General features: G+C 39.2%; 1 protein-coding gene across 1 annotated transcript in view; it reads right to left on the bottom strand.

The window, feature by feature from the left end:
* Positions 1-21,122, bottom strand: part of LOC136007954 (macrophage mannose receptor 1-like) — a 29,861-nt gene extending 8,739 nt beyond the window's left edge. The window contains exons 1-23 of the mRNA XM_065666515.1: positions 20,941-21,122; positions 18,843-19,241; positions 17,646-17,819; positions 16,419-16,583; positions 15,986-16,102; positions 15,301-15,444; positions 13,823-14,005; positions 13,506-13,660; positions 12,544-12,657; positions 11,697-11,812; positions 10,779-10,927; positions 9,733-9,932; positions 9,229-9,350; positions 8,410-8,497; positions 7,608-7,752; positions 7,270-7,305; positions 7,012-7,181; positions 6,468-6,535; positions 4,701-4,801; positions 4,098-4,240; positions 2,811-2,925; positions 1,490-1,638; positions 456-558 (exon numbers count right to left, since the gene is read on the bottom strand). Of these exons, the coding sequence (XP_065522587.1) occupies positions 456-558; positions 1,490-1,638; positions 2,811-2,925; positions 4,098-4,240; positions 4,701-4,801; positions 6,468-6,535; positions 7,012-7,181; positions 7,270-7,305; positions 7,608-7,752; positions 8,410-8,497; positions 9,229-9,350; positions 9,733-9,932; positions 10,779-10,927; positions 11,697-11,812; positions 12,544-12,657; positions 13,506-13,660; positions 13,823-14,005; positions 15,301-15,444; positions 15,986-16,102; positions 16,419-16,583; positions 17,646-17,819; positions 18,843-19,241; positions 20,941-21,001 (3,217 nt within the window). The 5' untranslated portion in view covers positions 21,002-21,122. The remainder of the gene's footprint in view (positions 1-455; positions 559-1,489; positions 1,639-2,810; positions 2,926-4,097; positions 4,241-4,700; positions 4,802-6,467; positions 6,536-7,011; positions 7,182-7,269; positions 7,306-7,607; positions 7,753-8,409; positions 8,498-9,228; positions 9,351-9,732; positions 9,933-10,778; positions 10,928-11,696; positions 11,813-12,543; positions 12,658-13,505; positions 13,661-13,822; positions 14,006-15,300; positions 15,445-15,985; positions 16,103-16,418; positions 16,584-17,645; positions 17,820-18,842; positions 19,242-20,940) is intronic.
* Positions 21,123-21,709: the final 587 nt, after the last annotated feature.

The following is a 21,709-nucleotide window of genomic DNA, read 5'->3' as shown; positions in this document are numbered from 1 at the left end:
AGGAACATATCTTGTAAGCTCCAGACCTTCCCAAAGCATACTGCAACGATGTAGGGCATTAAAGGGAACAATTCCTTCGCTTTTTCCATGGTATATTAGCATTTGTTTCATTTTTCATAAGGAACAGTTTTTGAAGAATTTATCTCTATTAGGACAAAGTAGTGTTCTCTCTCTCTCCCTGATCTGATCACTACAAATAATAAAATACATGATGATCCATGGGTTTTTAATTTTATTAATTCATTGGTCTAGTCCTTAAAATAGGAAAAAAATAAGAGCTTTTCTCCAAAAAAATTAAATTTGTGTTCATTCTGTTAAAATAGCCTGCAGTGCCTGTAACAGTGTCAGATTAATTTCAGTTAAAATAGGATTGAATACAGGAAAGACATTTTCAATACCAGTCTGGCATAATCACAAAATTCAGCTGTACTAGGAAGCGTTGAAAGAAAACTCACCTGATTTTTTTTGGCATATGTAGCTTTTGCTTGTTTTACAGTCTTCATCTTTCCATTTTCCTGCCTGTTCAATAGGGTTCTTCGTCATAAAGACACAGTCTTCCTACAGGGTAAATGAGATTCACAAGAAAAAGATGCAGATAGGTAAGAAACGCTCATGCTCCTTCTGGCCATACAGACACAGCAATCACACGCAGACCCACACAGATGAATTATATGAAGGTCATCTATACGAACTCAAACAAGCAATGGTCAGGAGCAGTAATATGACAATAAGCATTTATCCTGGATGGCAGCAGAGGTTGGACCTCACAGACCTTTTTCCCATTTTAGCTGAACTCAGAGAAATTCTGTCATGAAAAAGAGAGAAGCTTGGTAAAGCTAGTACAGGAGTACAGAAATAGCACTATCGAGCAGTATTATACACTAGCCGGTTTATAATTTTTGAATAGCACTCAGTTTTGCCTTGCAATTGAAAATATATAGCAGTGCTGAAAATTTCACAGCATGGAGAAAAGAACTTTCAGAAGGAAGATTAAAGGTAGAAGATAAAACTAAGAAAGGAAGACCCAGTCTCATTCGTTTGAGGATTTTGTTCAATGAATTCATCTTAATAAGCTCAGTGCCAAGAAATGTACATACTCACAGTCATCTGGGTATTTTCATCAAGCCTAAATAACACTCACCATATCTCAAAATTATACTGTTACTGCTATGCTATGGCTTATTTGAATCCCTGATCAGTCATAGTAAAGTGAGGGAAATTTCTCATGTCTCAGTTTTGAGTAATGCTTCCAAACCTCTGCTGTATTCATACAGAATCACAACAAAACACAGAAGTTAGAAAAAAATGTGTGAAGGCAGATCTCCCACATAATTCCTCTGGTTTTAAAAAGCAACAGGATTACTAAAAATCTTCATTAAGGAAACTTTACAGAAAATACAGTTGTAGCTACATTACGTGAAAATGCATGACATTTTATTCATCTACCAAAGTTATAAAGTTTAAGTCATAAACAAATATTAATGTTTACCTTACTATAATAACTTCGGGAACCTTTTGCCCAGTTCGTATAGTAAACTGGGCTTCCATCTGTCCACAAGTATGTATGCTCCTGATTTATGTCATTCAGTCCGATCCAAGCGTCAGTTGCAGCATTTTTTAAGAGGGACATGAGGGAAGCTGAAGGAAAACAGAAAAATTGTACAAGGAGTGAAACGGAATGCACCTTTCCCAACAGTGCAGAGTTTAGAGTGCGTGGAACCAGGATGATGAGTTTTGTTTTCTCTTTTTCAATAAGGTGGCAATCTTACAATCAAAAATAAAAATAATACCTAGTCATCTGATGTTAAAGCCAGAAAAAGTGTTTCTAAATTCAAAGATGGGCAAATTTTCAAGAAAATATGAATTTATGTGTACACTCTCCCATGTTGTTCATCATCTGAGGAAGCAGGGAAAACGTGTTAATGGCATTACAGAAATTAACATGGGTACACTAAATCTTGGAACATAGAAAATGAGTCTACAGACTATGCACTCCCTTTTTTTCTTTGATAACTTCTTTGTAACCAGACTTGATAACTTCATTTCTAAATAGCCATAACACAAATAAAACTACTTAATATCCAGACATGTATGTACTGGCATCTCATCTTTTTGGAAGGTCAGATGCTGTTGCCCTTAGCTACTGCCTAGACTGACTTTCCACTAGAAGAATGTCCTTCCTTTGCAATAGAGAAAGATATAAACCACAGGCACTGATGAGGTGAGCTAAGAGATGGTCCACGTGCAGGCCTCAGGACCTGAGGCATTACATTTCCAGAGCAAACACGAAGCCTCATTAAAATCCTGTAACATGCTAAGCAGCAAGGGCAGGAGGCTGAGGTCCAGCAGACCAAGGGGAACAGGGTGAAGTGAGGACTCCAGTACTGGAGCTTTCTGCTGCCTGAGGATGTGTCCTCCACTGACACCCAGAACGTTTGCCTCAGCAGCTAGGTGCATAGTGATTTGATTGGGATATTACACCCTTTGTGTGCTATTTTCATGAGCACACTTAAAAAGAAAAAAAAAAGGGGGGGGGAATTTTATTATATGAGAAGCCCCTAATAAAAAATCTTAATATTTGAGTTCTTTTATATGTCCTATATTAATCCCAAAGCTATGAGTTTAAAACTAGTCAAGACACTAAAACCTATGCAAGCAGTTTTCCAAAGGTGTAATTTCTCTTTCAACATAATTTTACATTAATATGGCATAAATAACAGTATATTTTAGAAGCTATAACACCTGTTTTGATCTGTTTATCAGGAATTACTTTATGTGTCATCCAGTATCAAAACATTGGTACTTTATACCTTGCATTTCCTTTCTTGATATAGTCGCCAGGTTTCCTCCAAAATCAATACAATTGTTCCGTGCAGCGTGCCATGTCAACGTATCATTTTCATTAAAGCCAAATACTTTGAAACACTGAAAAAGAGAAGTGTGCCAAATCTGTAAATGGATGGCATTATAATTTCTGGTGAAAGCTTCTCTGTTTGTAACAAAAAAGATAAGCTGGACATTTTAAGCAAAAAGGGGAATTAGCTGCCTCAACAGTAATATATGACTTGTCTTTAGGTCTTTATGAAAGAGAAGTTCTATAGTAGAAAATGAATATAAAACCCAATATTTTAGCATACAGTTGGAATATATCAGTCTAATGTTTTAGTAAAACTTCCGTTAAAGCTTCTGAGCACACTTCCGAGATGTGCCTGTGGGAGGAAAACCTAAGAAGACCTCAGAAAGCAAATAAGTTTAAGATATATTACTGATGCTGAACATCTCAGCTTCTGTTGCCCTGTTTGACAAACCAAGTTTTGTTCTCTCAGGATAATCAATCACAGAAAGAGAATGATTCTGACATTACAAAGAAAACCACAAATTTACCATTTCTTGTAATATGATTTAACCAAGATGTCATTAGACAGCTTTGTCAAAGTCAAGCAACTGAAATGTGCTAATTAAAGCATGCAACTGAAAAGTTATTCAGGCAATTTGGGAGCAATTAGCTTTTATAGCTTCATTGATGATAATCTATGGATTTAAAATACATACAGGCTCTTATCCTGAACTTTTGTCTTTTGAGAAGGCTAAGAGTGATCTTACATAATAAAATGTGCTGAATTTTTATTTAAAAACCTTAACAGATGATTGGTTATAGAAAAAGACTGATAAATTTGCTCAAGGGAAGGTGCCTTTGAGGATTAAGAGCCAACGCATAGTAGGCAAGGGACTAATAAGTGTCCAGGGAACCTGTGACAGGCAGACAAGCTCAGTGCAATATATGAGAATATACAACAGCTCCACACAAGTAAAGTTGTTCAGCCACCCTTGGCAACACAAAACACTAGCAAATATAAGACATGAAGCTTTCTTCTGGTACATCTCATAACCTCCTTAATAACTGCTGTGATCCCAATAGAAGCTATAATTTCTATTTCAGGAATCATAGTTTTAGAGTCTTCAGATACAATCAGAATTTATTTTGTGATAACTGAAAACCCTGGTACAGGGTTTTCACTGATACAGTGAACTACTCAATCAGATTGTTTTCATTCTGTTATTTTCAAAATACAACATACTAACACTTCATACTGTACCTTGTTGTCAAGGAGGAGCCAGTCTTCTGGACACCCACCCTTTGGTGGTGGTGCAGTGGGAGCAACAGTTGGACGAACAGTGGAGTTAAGCCTTTCACAGATGAATAACTCAACGCTGCCACAGTTGAGATCATTCCATGTACCTGAAAGCAAATTAGAATAAAACAAAAACAAAGTGCAACTGAGACTGGGATAAAAAGTGTCCCTTCCTAGTATTTCTCTCCCCCAGAAAGAATAAGTAATCTTTAAATGTGTTCCTCAGAAATAGTCAGGTTTCCAGCAAAATTCATCATACGAATATTTTGTCTGAGAACAGAAATATTTCAATATTGCAAACCCATATCATTATTAGGAACTCCACAAATGGTATTAGACAGCTGATGTCCTTGAAAGATAGTCATAAAATGGGCAGAGGTTAAAGGAGAAACAATACTGATTCTATCTGCAGATGGTCTGATGCTTAACTGATTTGTTCACGTTAAAATTTTCTGACAAAGCTAAGAATGAAATTGCAGATATAATCCAATGGATTAAATACACAGAAATGCACACACAGCCCTCCCAAGCCTGATACACCTGCAGACTGAATGGTACAGCACCCACCTGTCTGGGTATACATGACCACACAGTTTTCATCATTATTTGCAAAATTGGGTTCATTTGGAGCCCAGGCAACATAGTTCACTGGAGATCCGTCCATCCACCTGAAAGAAGTAATTTAGGGGAATTTATAATTCTTAGTAGAATTACTAAAATGAATTAACATTTCTTTGTAAAGGACATAGTTGAGATTTGTATTTTAAGTTTCCTATCATCCTAGCTTATGAACATGTTGTTCTCTGGTAAAAAAAACCCCAAGACCTTCCACTTTTGAATTAGTAAAAAAATCACTATATCAACTGCCTATTCTGTTGACCTGGACCAGGTGTGAGCTAACCATCTCAGCTGGTGGTCCTAGCCTTTCTTGGTCTCTGAGCATTGATAGCCTGCAGGAAACACAGCAGTGTGGCACTGGACCTGGCTTTCTGTGGAGCACAGAAACAGAAATCTGTGCCTGTTTTAGCAAATTCTTTGGTCCAAAAGCAATACTACAAGATCTTGTAGGGTAAGAGAGAGCTTTAAACATACTAGGGACCACTTGGAACCATTTTGTTAAACAAAGGAAGTCTTTACTATTATACAGCTATTGCTTTCAGTTGTGCAAAAATCGTTTCCTAGTTTGGTGATTCACAAATTTATTCTCAAAAAGTAGCCAAGAAAAAGTGAAAAAGCCTCAGTGTGCTGGAAGGAGGAAAGTCAGGTGGGTAATCTGCCAAGACCAAGAGCCATCAGACATCAGCTCCAAGGCAATTTAGTGGTTTTTCTGTTTTGGAGACTAAGCAACTGTATGTGTGTTTTTGGAAGTGAACTACAAACAAGGAATTCAGCAGGATGCCTGGCTCTTCCACTTGCAAACCTCCCAAGCTAAACAGAAAAAAACAGTACACAATAAACCAAGAGAAATATTATAAAGACAAATAGCAGCACCACCATCCAGCAGGGAGGAGGATGAAACTAGTGAGGGAGCAACAGAGAACTGGACAAACAACAATGGGTTTTGAGCAATGGGTGTAATGTAGAAAGCAGGAGCCCCAGGAGATGAGACTGTCCAGTCTCTATGGCTTGTGGCCAAGAAAGACATCCTGAGGCAACACAAGAAAGATTGAAATGAATATGCTGAGACTCATACAACCAAGCTTCAGATCCCAAGAGTAGTCTCTATAAAAAGAGACAGAGAGTGGGGAGGGTAGAAAAATGCCACAGGAGATATGTGTCTGTAACTCATCTAAGGCTCCAGAGGAGATTCAGGACATTCCCAGGATGCTTTGTTTCCCGAGACATTTGTAGAAGAACAATGACAACACCATGTAGCTTGAAGCTCTCATGCCCTGGGCTCTGACAGTACAACAATTTGGAAATTACCTTCCAGGCAAATGTTCTCCAGTACTGAAATTTCATCTCTAAAAAACACCATGATGACTCTTACTGCAGGTTTTGAGGGGTGTTTTTCTTTGATATTTGAATATTCTGTAATGTCAATTTTGTCTTCCATCTAACAAAGAAGAGGGGGTGCCCCTGCACTGGCTGTGAGTGAACATCTCGGCCTTGCAATACAAAAGCAGAGTATAGAACCAAAAGAAGAGGAAATGGACAGTGAAAATATTATGTGAGAAGTGCTTCCCTGAGGACCAGGATCATATTTTAAAACTTTACGCCAAAACACGTCTGTAGACAGGTTGTGGCTGTCATTGAGCTTCAACAGTCTCTTAGAGACATCCATGCCAAATATTCACATTATGAGTCTGACAAACTTAACTGTTTTTTACTTACCCAAATGTCTTGTCAAGGCTCACACTTAAGCCAATATAAAAACTATTTCCCCAGTCTTTATAGAAAGCCTGAAACAAAAAACAAACAAACCAAACCAACCAAACAAACAAAAAAGAACTTTAATGAGCTGTGAGAAAACAGATTTCAAACAAAATAAGCAAGCTCTCAATAAAATGCTTTGGTTTCAGTTGTACAGTTGCATAGTATGCAGATGTGGAATTCTGTGCCTGAACTGCAAAATGCAGAATTTTCCTCAAAATTCCAGTATTTAAGGTTTTTTTTAAAAGCAGAATGAAATGAAAAAGAAATAGGGCAACATTTTTGAAGGCTGCACCCTGAGAGTGTCCTTGTAAAGAAGCTGAGGATTTGTCTACATGTAGCAATTTAGCAAAATAATTATTACGGCCAAGCTCCTAAGCCTGTGAAAGGTGGCATTGATTTTTTTATGATGGGGAACATTTTTTAGTATTTCACCAGTCAGTGAAAAAGTTGCCTCAGTGCAGGACAAAATGGTGCATTTTGCTAAATAAAACATGTTTCTTACATATTTCCAGAGAAAATTCTTTTCACTTTCACCCTCAATCACAGCAAGATCACCACCATTCTTCTTGCAAAAGTCCCTGGCTTTTTCCATAGGCATTTGTTCCCTGCTGAAGTAGTATTCCTTGTGATTATATATTATCCAGTCATCTTCACCAACAACATATTCATAATCTGCAAGGTAAAATGTCAAGTAGTCTGTCATAGAAATTAACATCATTATATGTTAATTAATTTCTGTTATTGGAACTACAAGACTTACTGAATGTAGAAGCAGGCTCTGGTTTCAGTGGTGCTCCTGCAATTTAAATCAACAACTGAGTATGCATCTTAGACATCTCTCAATGTATTATATTTATACAAATTTAGGCTTCTGTATCTCACTTCCTTAACCTGCCTCATATACATCCCAAACTTAAATGCATATCTCATGGATGAAGTCATTGTTTTAAACTGCTTTTACTCAAATTAAAATGCATCAAGTATTTCATTGTGTTTGATAGCACAGCTGGCTCTAATACATGCAGATAGTGCAATCTGACCCGGAAAGGATATTCCTATATGCCTTTAAAAGTTGTTTAAGGAAGAAAGTTATCTTACCTTTTTTTATTTGACAAACATAGCCTTGCATATGTTCACAAAATAAATCATTCCAATTCATGTAACTGTAGCCATTAAACACGCCACATTTTTCATTTCCATCATAATTGTTCGGTTCTCCATGTGCCCATTTTTCAAAATTTACCTATAGTGGAAACACAGCCTTGTTACTGTCTCCTTTTAAAGTGAAACAATTGTCTTATATATCATCCTGTTAAAGAAGAATGTACTTCATTTGATCTCATGGTCTGTCTTGTGCTTTGATGCCAGACCTTGCAACAAGAAGGACATGACCTTTGCATAGCATGATTTGTCAGTGTATTTATAAAGCCCTGTTAGTCAGCCAAGAAGCTGTTGACTTCTTTGTTATCAGGAGACATGAAGCTCTTCTGTCAAGCTTTAGAAAGAAGCATCGAAGTAGTGCCCTCTGACCCCTGGGTTGCTTATCCTGCTCAGATGTTTCAAACTAAGATAATTTATCAGTGCTGTCTTAGGGACTTGGGCCCTGCAGACCTCACCTACTTAAGACAGCGAAAGAAACAAAGCCTAGCTTGTCTAGACATACAAACTTATTTTTAACAGAAAATGACAAATGGGAATATAGAGATTAGTACAACCAGATTTGCTTAGATAAGAGAGATACTCCATCACCTTTGGTGTTATTTCATTATTCTAAATGTCATACTGTTATCTAAAACTATGAACTATCAAAAGATAAAAACAGGAGGGGTTGAGAGAGCTGTTTGACAAGACATCCAGTGGAAATTAGACAAAAAGCTGGAAAAATAAATTATTTACTCACTGGTGAGCCATCACTCCATGTAAATCCACTGTCGGAGTCCAAAGCACTTAAACCCATCCAGTAAGATAAGTGAAGATAATCCCTCTTTCTGAATGATTACGAATATAGACAATCAAAGTGCAAAATAGAGGAGGAGGTATATCATTACATTATTCTAATGTTTAACATGTTTTGATGCTTGAAGTATTATTTGAGACATTCACATAAAGTAATCATTCAATTGTTATGTGACAAAAAATGCCCTGGCACTGCATGTGGCAGTGAAACACAGAGCTTCATGGGAAAGATCACAGGTGTCATGAGTCCAGAAATACTAAGTTAAATGCAAATACATTTTAAGGTCTCGGTTCCACGAAGTAGCTTAAACATCCAAATTCAGCCCCGTCTGTACACGTAGGCTTGATGTAAACATTTGTATATGCACATCGATAGGTCAGGTTCAGTCTCCCAATTTTCCTGCCTAATTAAGGAAGGTAAACAGCACAAACTCTTCCTTTATTCAAGAGTATTTCATCTACCGATCAAATACAAATAAGCTAAAAAGATCAGTTTGATCTCTTTGAACTAAACTCAGTTGAAACCAATTTTGATGATCCTTCTTGCATTTTTGTGTTATGTTCAGGCTACTTCAATGCACAACACCAGCTTCCGAGGGGCCTACCAAGAAATCCTTTCGGTTACCTCTTACCCATTTCATTCTGCCACTTCACAAAGATATACACAATCTTGCAAAGTAGAAATTGAGCATTTCTGCCTTTCAGAAAGGTGATTAATTATTTTTTTCGCTATATTTAAACAATGGACTATGCAGATACTCACAAGCCAGCTATTAGGTTTTGTTCTTCTTCACTGTGGATACATGCCAGATCTCCTCCAATGGCTCTGCAAAAATCTCTTGCACCAAACCATGTTTGCATTTTCTCCCTTCCTTCCTGAAAAATCTATAAAAAGTGGACCACTAAATCCTGTGCTGCATATTACTGAACTTTAGAAACAGAATTCTGGGCTTCTATCTTTCTTCTGGTCTCCTGGTCTCTAGTTTTATCACTTACTGTTTAATTGTGCAACCATAAGCTTGTGGTCATCTAGCAAATCTGATTATGGCAACTTTGCTTTTCCTATCATCTCAGACTCCAAACTTCAGTTCAACGTATATATAGCACTTCATAGCACTTCCCAGCCACACTACTTGGTGATGATACTGGAGATATGTTACCACAGACTGCCTATCAGGTAGGCAGGGTAAAATCCCCCTTCTATGAGTACATAAATATATTCTCATTTGAAATTACAAATGTTTGCATTCAGAAATTAAACACCTACTTTGAAGCAGGAGCTGCTCTGAGGAACAGACTGCCATCCCTCTGGGCATGATGGGAGAGGGGTTGTCGTTGGAGGAGGAGGGGGTGTCACTCCCTCTACCAGCTGCTTGCAGAGAAACATGTTGTTTTCTTCACAGTTCAAAACATCCCATAATCCAGCTGAAGTTCCTGTCATCATGGCCACACAGCCTGGCTCGCTTCCTTTATGAAACAAAATTTTCAGATCTTATTGATAAAAGATAGGCTGAGAAAGTTGGGGCTGTTCAGCCTGGAGAAGAGAAGGCTGCGTGGAGACCTCATAGCAGCCTTCCAGTACCTGAAGGGGGCCTGTAGGGATGCTGGGGAGGGACTCTTCATCAGGGACTGTAGTGACAGGACAAGGGGTAACGGGTTAAAACTTAAACAGGGGAAGTTTAGATTGGATATAAGGAGGAAGTTCTTTACTGTTAGGGTGGTGAGGCACTGGAATGGGTTGCCCAGGGAAGTTGTGGGTGCTCCATCCCTGGCAGTGTTCAAGGCCAGGTTGGATGAAGCCTTGTGTGGGATGGTTTAGTGTGAGGTGTCCCTGCCTGTGGCAGGGGGGTTGGAACTAGATGATCTTAAGGTCCTTTCCAACCCTAACTATTCTATGATTCTATGATTCTATGTCTGCATCTTTTCAAAGCATATGTTACTTACTCAAGAGTAACCTGTCCCCACTGTGTTTAGATGCCAATTGCTCACAGTTACTCGCATGCATTTCAATTAAATCATAAAAAGAAACTTTATCATTTTTACATTATAAATACATTATATATTTACGTTATACTATGAATCACTGATCAACACTATCAAACAACAAAGAGTGAATGATCCTAATAGAGGCATGCAGTCCCAGGTAGTCTACTGGAAGGAGTTACCATGACCCCGGATTTAATCACTTTAGCACAAGCGGAAAGTTGCACTGGTGTTTCTGTGACTTTATGCCAGAATAGTTTCTAAACTGCTATTTAGCTTTCAAGCACACATTGCTTGGATCCCCAAAGTGGAAACTTGGTGGCCACGTACCGGGCATTCCTGCATTCCAGTGTGTGAAGGTGACCACATCCCCACTAGCCCACTTGAACGTGCCCTGCTCCTCTGTGTCTGAGAGGCCAATCCAGAAATACTTTGCTGGATTTAATCCAATTACAGAAGTCAGAAAAGCTTGTTCATACCTGTGAAGAATAAGTACCAATCAGATGTATCACATTTTATCATAATTTGTTCATTTCTCCAAACCGTTCACTGTAGCAAATCTGATAAAGTTATAGTGACTTATTAATATGTGGGGAAAGATCAGTATGGATTGAAGACTTTCTAATTGTCATGTAATCATAATGTATTTTTTTTAATTTATATTTCAATGTCATGTAAATTAATTTTTATTTTCCATTTTGGTAATGTGAATTATGTTTAGAATTTAGAGTGATTCTATTGTCATTTTGTAATGCACACTGAACATAAGCGAAACAGTACCAGTATTAATGTGCATAATATTATTCATTCTGTATAAATAAGTGCTACAGTGTTTTACTGAGCTTTATGATAACATCTAGATGCTTAAATTATTCTTTAAAAGGGTGTGCCTCTGGATCTTCCTATTGCAAAGAAAAAGCTGAAAAGCTCATATTCAGAAGAAATAAAGAGTTGCAGGTTTATTTATTTTTAGTTCAATCAGTTTTAAACAATCTGGCAATCTGGGGTTCTTGATTAAAAATCCCAGAGTCAACAACAACTTAGGCGTGTAATAGCAACGGCTTGAAAGCTTATATTGATGACATAAAAGACCCTGCTTTATTTTGTAATGCTTCTTCCGTTCTAACATAAATTTCCTGCAAAGGAGTGGTACCACACCAGACACTGAACAACTGCAAAGAAGAGATTTCTGTTTGGTCCTTCCAGCCTGGTTACACCTAGGAAGGGACAAGAATTATGTTTCCATACCTGTCTCTCACAGTAACCAGGTAACCTTTGTTTTCTTCACATATTTGTTTTGCTTCCGAAAATGTTGCTGGCAGCTGACCCACGGAGTAACAGTAGAAGCCGTGCTTCATCCAGCCCTGCCAGTGTCAACAGCAGAGATGCACAAGAGCGGCTGTCAGATGGCATGCCACTGTACACTTCCAAAAGCCACATTAATACTACACCTCAGGTCAAAAAATAACCTCAGAAGCCATGAGAAGAAACAGAGGATAATCAAACATAGCTTTTGTCTCCACAACTTTATGTCTTGTCCCTTGATAGAGGACACACAAGGGGTCTTTGTGAGCAGTGAGCCATGGTTTTGACTAGGAGATGGCAGGCATGGTCACAGCTGCTTTGCAGCCTCTTGTGTAAAGCCTGCTCTGCCTTCTCACTGTGCAAGTGTGAAGAGTGCAAGTTGCTGGAGGCTACAAACAATCTGCAACAAAAGTCAGCCCACATATTCCTGCCCTATTCCTGATCGGTTGAACCAAAGAATGCAGCATGCAACCCAAGACCAGTGGGCTATAGCATGAAAAAATACTGACATGATCTGCAGAGAGGGGCTTTTATGGATGAAGTGACCACTTCTGCACTAGGAGAGAGCTGAGGGGAGTGCTCATGTAAGGGAATGGAAAAAAAAAATCAATCTACTTTTTTATTAAATTAAGACAAATTTTCCCCATTAGTCTAAGAAGTATCAGTACAAAAGAAATCAGCAGTTTTCTAGGGCTCCACCAAGAACAGTCAAAATAGTTGACTTCCTGATACCATCATGGGAGTGAAAGTAAGAAGCAACAACGTTTCACTGCTTTTGTTTTACACTTACTTTCTGGCAACCTGGGTAAGTAACCTCATCTTCTCCTGCTTGTTCTGCCAAAGGTTTTCTTTTACAGACATAGCCGAGTTTCTTTTCACAAGCACTGTCAGCCCAGGATCCATCCTGAGCATGGTAAGAAGAAAATACAAAGAGAAGTGAAATTTAGAGAAATACAGATCCAACAAAAATAATCACCATCCTCAAAATGAACCCCTCTCTCTTTGAATGGCTGAGGCCATTTCAGCTATCTTCCTTGCCTTGTTCTCCAAAACTCCAAAGAACACAATAAAGACAGCAAGGGCTATGTTTTCTCAGAGGTGTGAGAATGAGGGTTACATGCAGTAAAGATTCAGTGGCCAATGTGAACAGGAGGGAAACATGCTGTTCCACTCTGTTCTCACCATCATGCTATTTATTATATTCATATAACCAGATGACAATAGAAAGGAAATGCTGGCTCAACTAAGCATGAAATACATAAAATGCAGTGTTTGAGTCTTTTTCTATAGTATATATGTCATTTTATGCTGAGTACAAAGCAAGATAAATTTTTTTTGTACCTAATTTTTTGTGCCTCCAGTAATGAGACTCTGAAGTAGCCCTAATAAACCTGTATTTTAGGTGTCTTAGGGGAAACAAGGAAGTCCTTGCTCCAAGAACCATACTATGCAGCTATGATCAGCCATGTTGAATGTGGATGATGAGTAACTTCACCCAATTTCAGACGGGAGATTTATTGTAGAGCAGACTGAGTCTCAAAGCTGTGCACTGCTTCTGGTGCTTCACCATACACCTTCCCCCACCTGGTCTTCAGTCTCCCTCCATCCTAAAGTATCCTGAATTAAATCAAGTTCATAAAAAGCTTCCAAACCCCTGTCCTTTTTACCTTTTTTCCAAATTTTTTGTCATGTTTTCCTTTGAGAGGGCACAAAGGACAGAAGAAAGCATGAAAATGGGAGAGAGATTTTTACCTCTCCCTTCATAACGATGCAGTCTGCCTCATTCAGTGTGTGGGTCGGCTCTCCATGATGCCATTTGGTATAAGTCACAGGTGTCCCATCACTCCATTCAAAATACATTTGAACCCTGATGTCATTTAGACCAATCCACAGCTCATCCTCCGGCTCTGGGAACACAAAGGTAATTGTAGGCATGGGCAGATCTTAAAATGGAACAATCACATCTCATGCCCACTTTTGACCAAGGATATTTTAAAAAACACAATAAACAATGGTTACAATGATCAAATGAATAACAGTAACAGTGTAATTCCAGATAAAATACTTACTGTACCCAAGCTGAGACACTGTAAAACTGTACTCCTCAATATTATGAATACTCGCCAGCTCTCCATCTTCTTTTCTACAGGAAGACTGGGCTTCTTTCCATATTTTGGGTGTTCTGTAAATTCTATAGCAATGACCAGCATAGGCCACCCAGTCTCTAGGGCACTTAAAAGGCTTTAAGTCACCTAAAAATATTATTTCAAACAATTAATGAGCAGTTCTGTTAAGTGTTTCCTTTTAATCCGAAAGAAAATCACTTGTACTGACTTGAATTTGAAATATTGGAGCACATACTGGCAGAAGAAAGAAGCAGAAGTCTGAGAATCATAAAGAATACAAAACAGGCTTTTCCACCCCAATTGTGCTGGAAGCTAATGAAAAACACTTTTCCAGGATTAAATAAATGCTAAGTAATTTGGCATGCAAACTTTCAGGACACAACTCCCTGCTAAATCCCCCTCTGTGTGGCTCTGGGTACAGCCATGTTTTACAGCAGAGGGTGCCTTTTCCTACATAGGGAATTTATCTTATTGAATTTGGGAGATTTTGTATATTACTTTCTGGAAACACCAGGTGCTCAGGAGACAGTTGGAGCTCCTGCACAGCCCAAGCCATATATCAGAGGCCCCAGACTGGTATGTTATACTAGACATATCAGAAATCCCAGCTGCACAGGAATGCCACACGCTTCATTCAGAGGTTATTTCTTGGTGTGAAATTAGAGTGGCCAACCATGTTCCATAGCTTTGAAGGTCCACATGATCTGCACCTACATAGTAAATTGAAGAGTGCAGCATGGACACCGTTTTGACCTGCACGAACTTGCATTGCCCTGAAACATATTCAGGCATGGTTTGGAGGTTACCATGGGACAGAAACCATTGCCAGTGAGCTCTCTGGATGCAACCAGAATGTACAGGACACCAGTTTGATGTGCCATTCATACCCTTATATATTAGCATACTTGTAGTTGAGTTACTGCATAGTTACAGTCTGGGAATTCCCAGGTGAAGTAACTGCACACCTTTCTTCATACAGATAAGACCTAGTCTGCCTCAGGTGGAGAGGGAACTCAACCAAGAAAAGGTGCCAGCCCCATATTCTGAATATTTCCTTTCAGAATAGAAAAAAAAATGGGTCAGAGAGAGCAGGGGGAGTGTGAACTCTGGCTCACATCTTTTAGCAGGACACATCATTACTGTATTTTTCAGAGTACCGGATATTCATTAGTATCTTGTGGTCTGGACAACATGACTAAACATATAACACTGCCTTCTTTAGTTCCCTTAGATCCTTTCAAAACGATGCACTATATCTAGATATCATCTTCAAAATAAGAAAATTAAAGTCTTCTCAGTGTTTGACCCAGGTCAACAAGTGTAATCCTTTTGTTTTGACAATATATTGTCACTGCATACATGGCATCTCCCCAGTATTTCTCAGTGACTGCAAAAATAGCCTTGTTTTTTGATAAACATACCTGAGGAAACAGTGGAGGAATCCAAGGAGGAGTTTCTCTTTTGGCAGATATATCCCAGTTTCCGCTCACACACCTGGTTTTCCCATTTGCCGTTCCTGCCTTGGAAGGTCCCACATATTTTTCCAGATTCCACAGTGGGATTTCCTTTAGGAAAGAGGCACAGAATTCCTCTGTTAACACTGAAAATTTTCTCCTTATCACAGGAGGGAACACACAAGTCTTTTGCAGTTGCAAAGCCACTACTGGCCACTCTATCATTAGAGTGATAATTCACTGGAGAGGTGACAATGGAACACCAATGGGATGGCTGAGAGGGTTGGCATTTCAAACATAAGACTGGCCACTCTTCTCCCATGCACTATTGAAGAATAAATTCAGTGTATTTGAAGCATGGCAGCAGACAGAAAGAGCTTTATCAAAGTTCACCTAAGACACGATTACTTATGGGGTGATAGTATAGCAAGCAACTCAGCATCTTTTACAGTGGAACACGGGACACGAATGTGTTTTCTAGTTCCACAGGAGTGATCAACTTTTGGATTTCCTTGTAGTCACAGCAACTATTATGAAAATACATAACATGGCAACATGTGAGATGGTGACTTAGATCTTAAGAATATGATATGGGGAAGAGAAGAGAATTTCAACCCAGACGCTGATCATCTTTTCAGGAAAGCGCACTTACCTGGAGCCCAGTTTAGGTATCTGAAAGGACTGCCCCCCGTCCATTGCCAGCCACTGTCAAGTGCACTGAAAAGACCAGTCCAGAGCTTTGCATTGACACTCAGGTCACTAGTGAGCCCTAAATGGCCAAAAGAAACAAACAGTAAAGTTATTAAATGCCTCTGATTTTGTAAGTTATTCACTAAAACTTGAAATAAAATCTTAAAGCATGAAAAACCAAAATGTGCCATTGTAGATATCTTTTTTTCTTTACTATAGGTTACATTTTTCCACTATTTTAATCCATTTTTTTGTGAGAAAGGGACAAGCTTTTTTAAGGCTTATTTTCACAAGGTAAATATAAGTATCCATGTTCAGGCTCTTGGAGATGATCTACATTTTATACATATGTATTAACTTGCTTGTTTGATGATGTTCTGGGGTTTTTACTTTACCTAATAAATACATTTCTTCACGAACGTCTGTGATACTTAATAATTCTGCATTCTGCTGCTGGCAGCTTTTTCTTGCTTGGTACCATGTCAAAAGTGACTCTGAGTTTATCTGATAGTGAGTTCCTGTCACAGGATTTGTTTTCCAAAGGTTGTTGTGGATGGTGTCTGCAAAACATGATAACAGCTGTTTGACAAAGATGATCATACTTGCTAACTTAGAAAATAAAATCTTCATTGCAGACTAAAACTACATAACTTTATGATTTGCTAATGTTTGACATATAGTTTGCCCCACTTAAATATACTTTGTCTATTCAATATTAATAATACATTAATCACATAAGGAATTCTTCGTCCTTACAAACCTAATTTTTCTTAACACTGCTTTTTTTAATGTATATAACTCATCTATTTGTCTCACAGTTCAGTCCACATTAACCCACTCACTGATGTATTCTGACTGTACACATGCAGAAAATCTCCAAACCCATTTCTGACCTTGGGACCCCTCTTATGCTCTTCAAAACTTCCCAACATGACAGAAATGATCATTTCCAATCAGATTTAAATGGGGGTGAGGGCTAAGGAGCTTGTGCTGGGAATATTGGAAAGCTTTGTTGGATGATTTGTAGGCATAAGGAGCACTGGAGTGCTGGAAGCAGGTAAAGGCCACTGCCCATATCCTGTACCCTTCCATTCACTTCAGCACTCCTGTTTTCCATCCTACAATACACCACTGTCTTCTGCTTCAATATATCTCACCTTCCCCATCCGTTGCTCCTCTTTCTGCCTTTCATTTGCTCTTTCTTCTCCCTAGTCCTAGCACATTCTCTTCCTTTTTCCATCAGTCCCAGTCACCACCCTCAGAATATTCCCTATATGTACCAGTCTCAGAAACACTGTAGGACCACCCCTCATCTCTGCTGGAGAAACAGTGAGAGTGAAAAACACATACCTCATTTTATTATTGCGTAACTCACCAGTGAACGAGGCTAGCAGAATCTAGCTCACTGTCCAATGCTAATCATAGAACCATAGCATAGTTAGGGTTGGAAAGGATCTTAAGATCATCAGGTTCTAACCCCCCTGCCATGGCCAGGGACACCTCACACTAAACCACGTCACCCAAGGCCCTGTCCAGATTCCACATCCCAAGGAGATTTTGACCATGAGAGTGGATGAAAACTTTGCTTAATAACTTTCCTGAAATCTTTATAAATAAATTACCTTTTAGTGGACAGTTTCCAAACAAATGGTCTTTATCAAAGTCTGAAGAAGTTGCACACCAGAGAGAGCCTGCATCGTCACTCCGGGGGATGCACTCAGTGTACCATTTACCATGGAGCTTAAAAGGGAACATGCAAGGTGCGCCAAAGGCATTTCCCCCCAGTGTATAGATATCTACAGAAAGAACAATAGATCAATGGTAGTCAGTTGGTGTCAGACATACAGCACAGTGTCTGCTCATAGGCAGCTCTCCATGGACACAGCTGAGTTGTACAAGAGCTCAGCTCATGAGCTCATTACCACAAAGCCTTCCCAAGCTGCAGTGCCAATTAGGTGTGATTATGTAAAGATACTCAGAATTAAGACTCTCAAACAACTCTTAATTTGTCCTCAGACCAATTTCTATCTAACTTTTGTTTTTCATTGCTATCTGGACTACAGTGTCAGAGGTGCTCTAGACTCAGCTTCTCCCATTGCATACATACTTCTGTCCTTGGATGATATTTAGGCTCTTTTGTTTCATTTTTTTCCCCCTGTATGATTGAAGAGGCTTGAAAGGAGATATTTTTATTATTTGTCATGAAAGGAAGCTATATCTTAAATTTGCAAGTGTCCTTGCTGGGGAGAAACCCTCCCATCTCTATGCAGTGTAATTTCCTGCTAACAAAATCATGACAAACTTCATTCCAGCTGGAACCGTTGTAGGGCACAGCCAAATTTTCAGCCCTTGTTATTTAACTTCACATCCTACCAGTGTCACAGCAGAAAAGAAGTTGAATACTCGGGCCTGGAGGCACACTCTGAACACCCCCAGAGGGATAATAATGCATGGAAAGGAAATCCAAGTAATAGAAAAAATAAATATTTAAGTGTATGACAAATCAATCAGACATATTTTGAAATAGTCATAGGTTTTCTCCTGCTTTTGCTGTACAGTAGATTTCCCATTCTCCATTATGATTATATTATAGGCCTTCATCTTTTTATTCTATCACTTGGAAGAATTGCATTTTCCAAATTATGCAGAAATAAATACAGTCGTATTTGCCTGCTTTTCTGCAATCTATTTGTAGCTAGCTTTGCTGCTGGTGCTTTGCTGTAAGAAAAGGGTTGCTGCATGGCAAGCGGGAGGTGGAAAGCTTTGCAAATAGGGGCAGTCAAGTTAACTAGGAATAGAGATTAATTTTCAGTACTCACCCTCATAGCGCTGAGAGCACATGCTGTCTGCAGTTGCATAGATTTTCCACATGCTCCCTTTGCCTAATCCTTTGGACAACCTAATTTTCTTCCCTTTCCCTTTGCCATAGTTGAAAAATAAATCCTTGCCATAGGTTGCAAGCATCTGATTTCTACATTCCCACCACTGGAGCTCATTCGTCCTGTTGCAGGATTCCAACGTGATGGCAGCCTCTTCATCCTTGGAGAGCACTCCCAGGCACAGCTTGAGCCCCACGCTCAGCAGCTGCTTGGCAGAGATCCACCTGAACTGTTGAAACTCGTTGTGCTCATCACAAGTAGTAGTTATGACCGAGCTAGAGTTTTGAGCTTGGGCACAGAGCTTGCTGTCTTCATTATAGAATGAAAATATCCCACTACCTATAAAATAAAATGAGAAAGCAAACATCTGAAGAAAGATTTTGTAGATCAGTTACTTGCTATTTGACAGTCTGCTACAACAAAAGAATTAATATATAAAGTCCACAGAGAAATAAATCAAGGAGGTTAATCAATCAGTATGAAGGATATTCATCAATATGTTCTTAAGATGGAAGCAATGCAGACGGTGAAAATACATTTCTTTCAATAGAAATCACTCTTCTTCACATCCCTCCTTAGAGCACACTGTTCTTAAAACACCATTCAAAAATGGCCTTTATTAAATTTAATGAGTTCTTCCACCACCACAGAGCACATTAAACCGGCTTTAATTCTGCAAGTAAATGGACCTTTTATTTTTTTTTTTTTTTTTTTAGAGCTATTAGAAATCATTTACATGCTCGAAATTCACCCCAGAATATTTGGTCCAGAATGACTTTGTGGCTTTCAGCTCATCAAGCAAGTGGTGTATTCTTTGGTTTTGGTTAATTACTTGTGAAATTTTTGGCAACTGTGCAAAAAGTTGTTTCTTCACAAAGTTCAACTTGCGAGTTTCTCAGGAGGGAAGCTACAACTTGCAGCATCATCAGTTCAGCTCTGAGCACAGTTAAGCTAAGTACCCCAAGTGCCATTAATAGCTACATTTGTAAATAGAAATGTGAGACACTGCACAACAGCATTTTGTTTCTTAAGAACAGCTTCAAAAAAGGGACACAACTTTAGCCAGTTCTGAGCCCTGACCATTTTTGCAGCTCACCTTAGCAACATACAAGTGACAGCAACATCATCCAACTCCCTCCCCTATGCCATTGAGCTTTACTGCCACCCAAGCTTTCTTGTCAGGGATGGAATAGTTACATGGGCCTTCATAACCACCCCCCTCATATGCCCAAGCTGCCAGGGAGTAGTTGAACAGCCTTGGTGGTGTTTGTCTGAGAGGCTGCAGACCTGAACAAGGCAGATGGCATTTGCCCTGGCACAGCTGTCCTGCTGCAGTGGTTCTTGACAAGGTTAGCAGAGGATGGGTTAGAGCCAGCCTTGTCTGACCCAAAAATATGCAAAGAAATTCTCCTGTAGTAGATTAGATCAGTGTTGGCAAGTCTCTGCTGCCATTCAGGCAATAGCACTGGACTTCCCCATTTCTCTAGCTGGGAGCTTCCTGCGGGAAAGAGCTGCAGACACACCATCATTTGTTTTCCTCTCAGCAGCAGGAAATACAACAGACTGAAGCTTTTAAGGTTCACCCTAAAGCCATCAGCTTGGAAAAATTGGATTCCAATATACAACAATCAGTATGCCATAGTCTATACGAACTAAAAAACTCAAAGCACTCATCAGCCAGCGTTTCTGTGCATGCTGAGGGGATGCCCCCCTGTACTTCTGAGCTCTTCTAACCCCCAGTGGAGTAATTCCAGATCAGCTTTTGTCTGCACTCAGCTGGTTGGTTTTCAGGGATCAGTACTGTCTAGATTATGCCCACATCTCTTGGCTTATTTCTTGCATTTGTGCGCTACCTTGAAAGCTGGTTTAAGGAAACAGAATGCCAATACAGATACCGCTAAATTTAAGAGTTAAGTAAAACTGTTTCAAATTACGCGCTGTAACTAGATCTAAACTCACTGTTCACAGAGCAGGGACATCAGGAAAGCATGAGAAAAAACTTGCAAACCTTCATATTCAGCAGAGGAGAAACACTTACCGGACATTTGAAGAGCTGTACTAAAGGAAAAGAGAAATGTCACGAGCAGGTAGACAGCCATGGCCAAACGTTTGACTCCCTTTTCCCCTTCACATCAAACTGATGCTAAGACCAACTCTGCCTCGCAAGAAAACCCTCATGCAGTGAATCACCCTTTCTTGTTTTTAAGACCCAACAGATGCAGGGAAGTTCTGAGCTGCAAATAAGGAAATAAGGAACTGTATCATGTCACATGAGTAATTTTGAAATAATACATTGATGAATAAACTTTGCTTTCTAAACTAGTTTCTCTATTGTATAAAATTTTTGTCTTCCATGAAAATACGAGATCTAAGAGAAGACATTTTAGTGAGGATTTTTGGAGACGCACCTTACAATTCAGGATCATTATTTTTACAAAAAGGTGACATGAATGCCTCTTCACCAGAAATAAAGGGAAAAGGAAAAAAGAAGAGGAAGGTTTGTCTGTAGCAATAAATGATGAAAAAAGCCACAGTGCAATGCAGTACTGTGAAAACTTGGCTGTGACACCATGCAAATCAAGTACCTGTTGCTTGGAATCAGAGAGAACCAGGATTTCCCATGTCTGCAGTTCCACAGAAAAGAGAAAAGCTGTAGAAGATAGGCCCTGTGTTCTTCAGGAGGAACCTCTCCCTTCTTTTGCTCCATTCCTGCAGGAGCACTGAACCCAAACTGACAGCAACAACTGAAGAAACTACAAAAAGAAACCACACAGTTCTAGGAAGAAGAGAACACGTAACTGGAAAAT

Source organism: Lathamus discolor, chromosome 2 (genome assembly GCF_037157495.1).
Source record: "Lathamus discolor isolate bLatDis1 chromosome 2, bLatDis1.hap1, whole genome shotgun sequence".
Taxonomy (NCBI): domain Eukaryota; kingdom Metazoa; phylum Chordata; class Aves; order Psittaciformes; family Psittacidae; genus Lathamus; species Lathamus discolor.
Note: the sequence above shows the minus strand (reverse complement) of the source record. Positions and strands in the feature narration are given on the sequence as shown.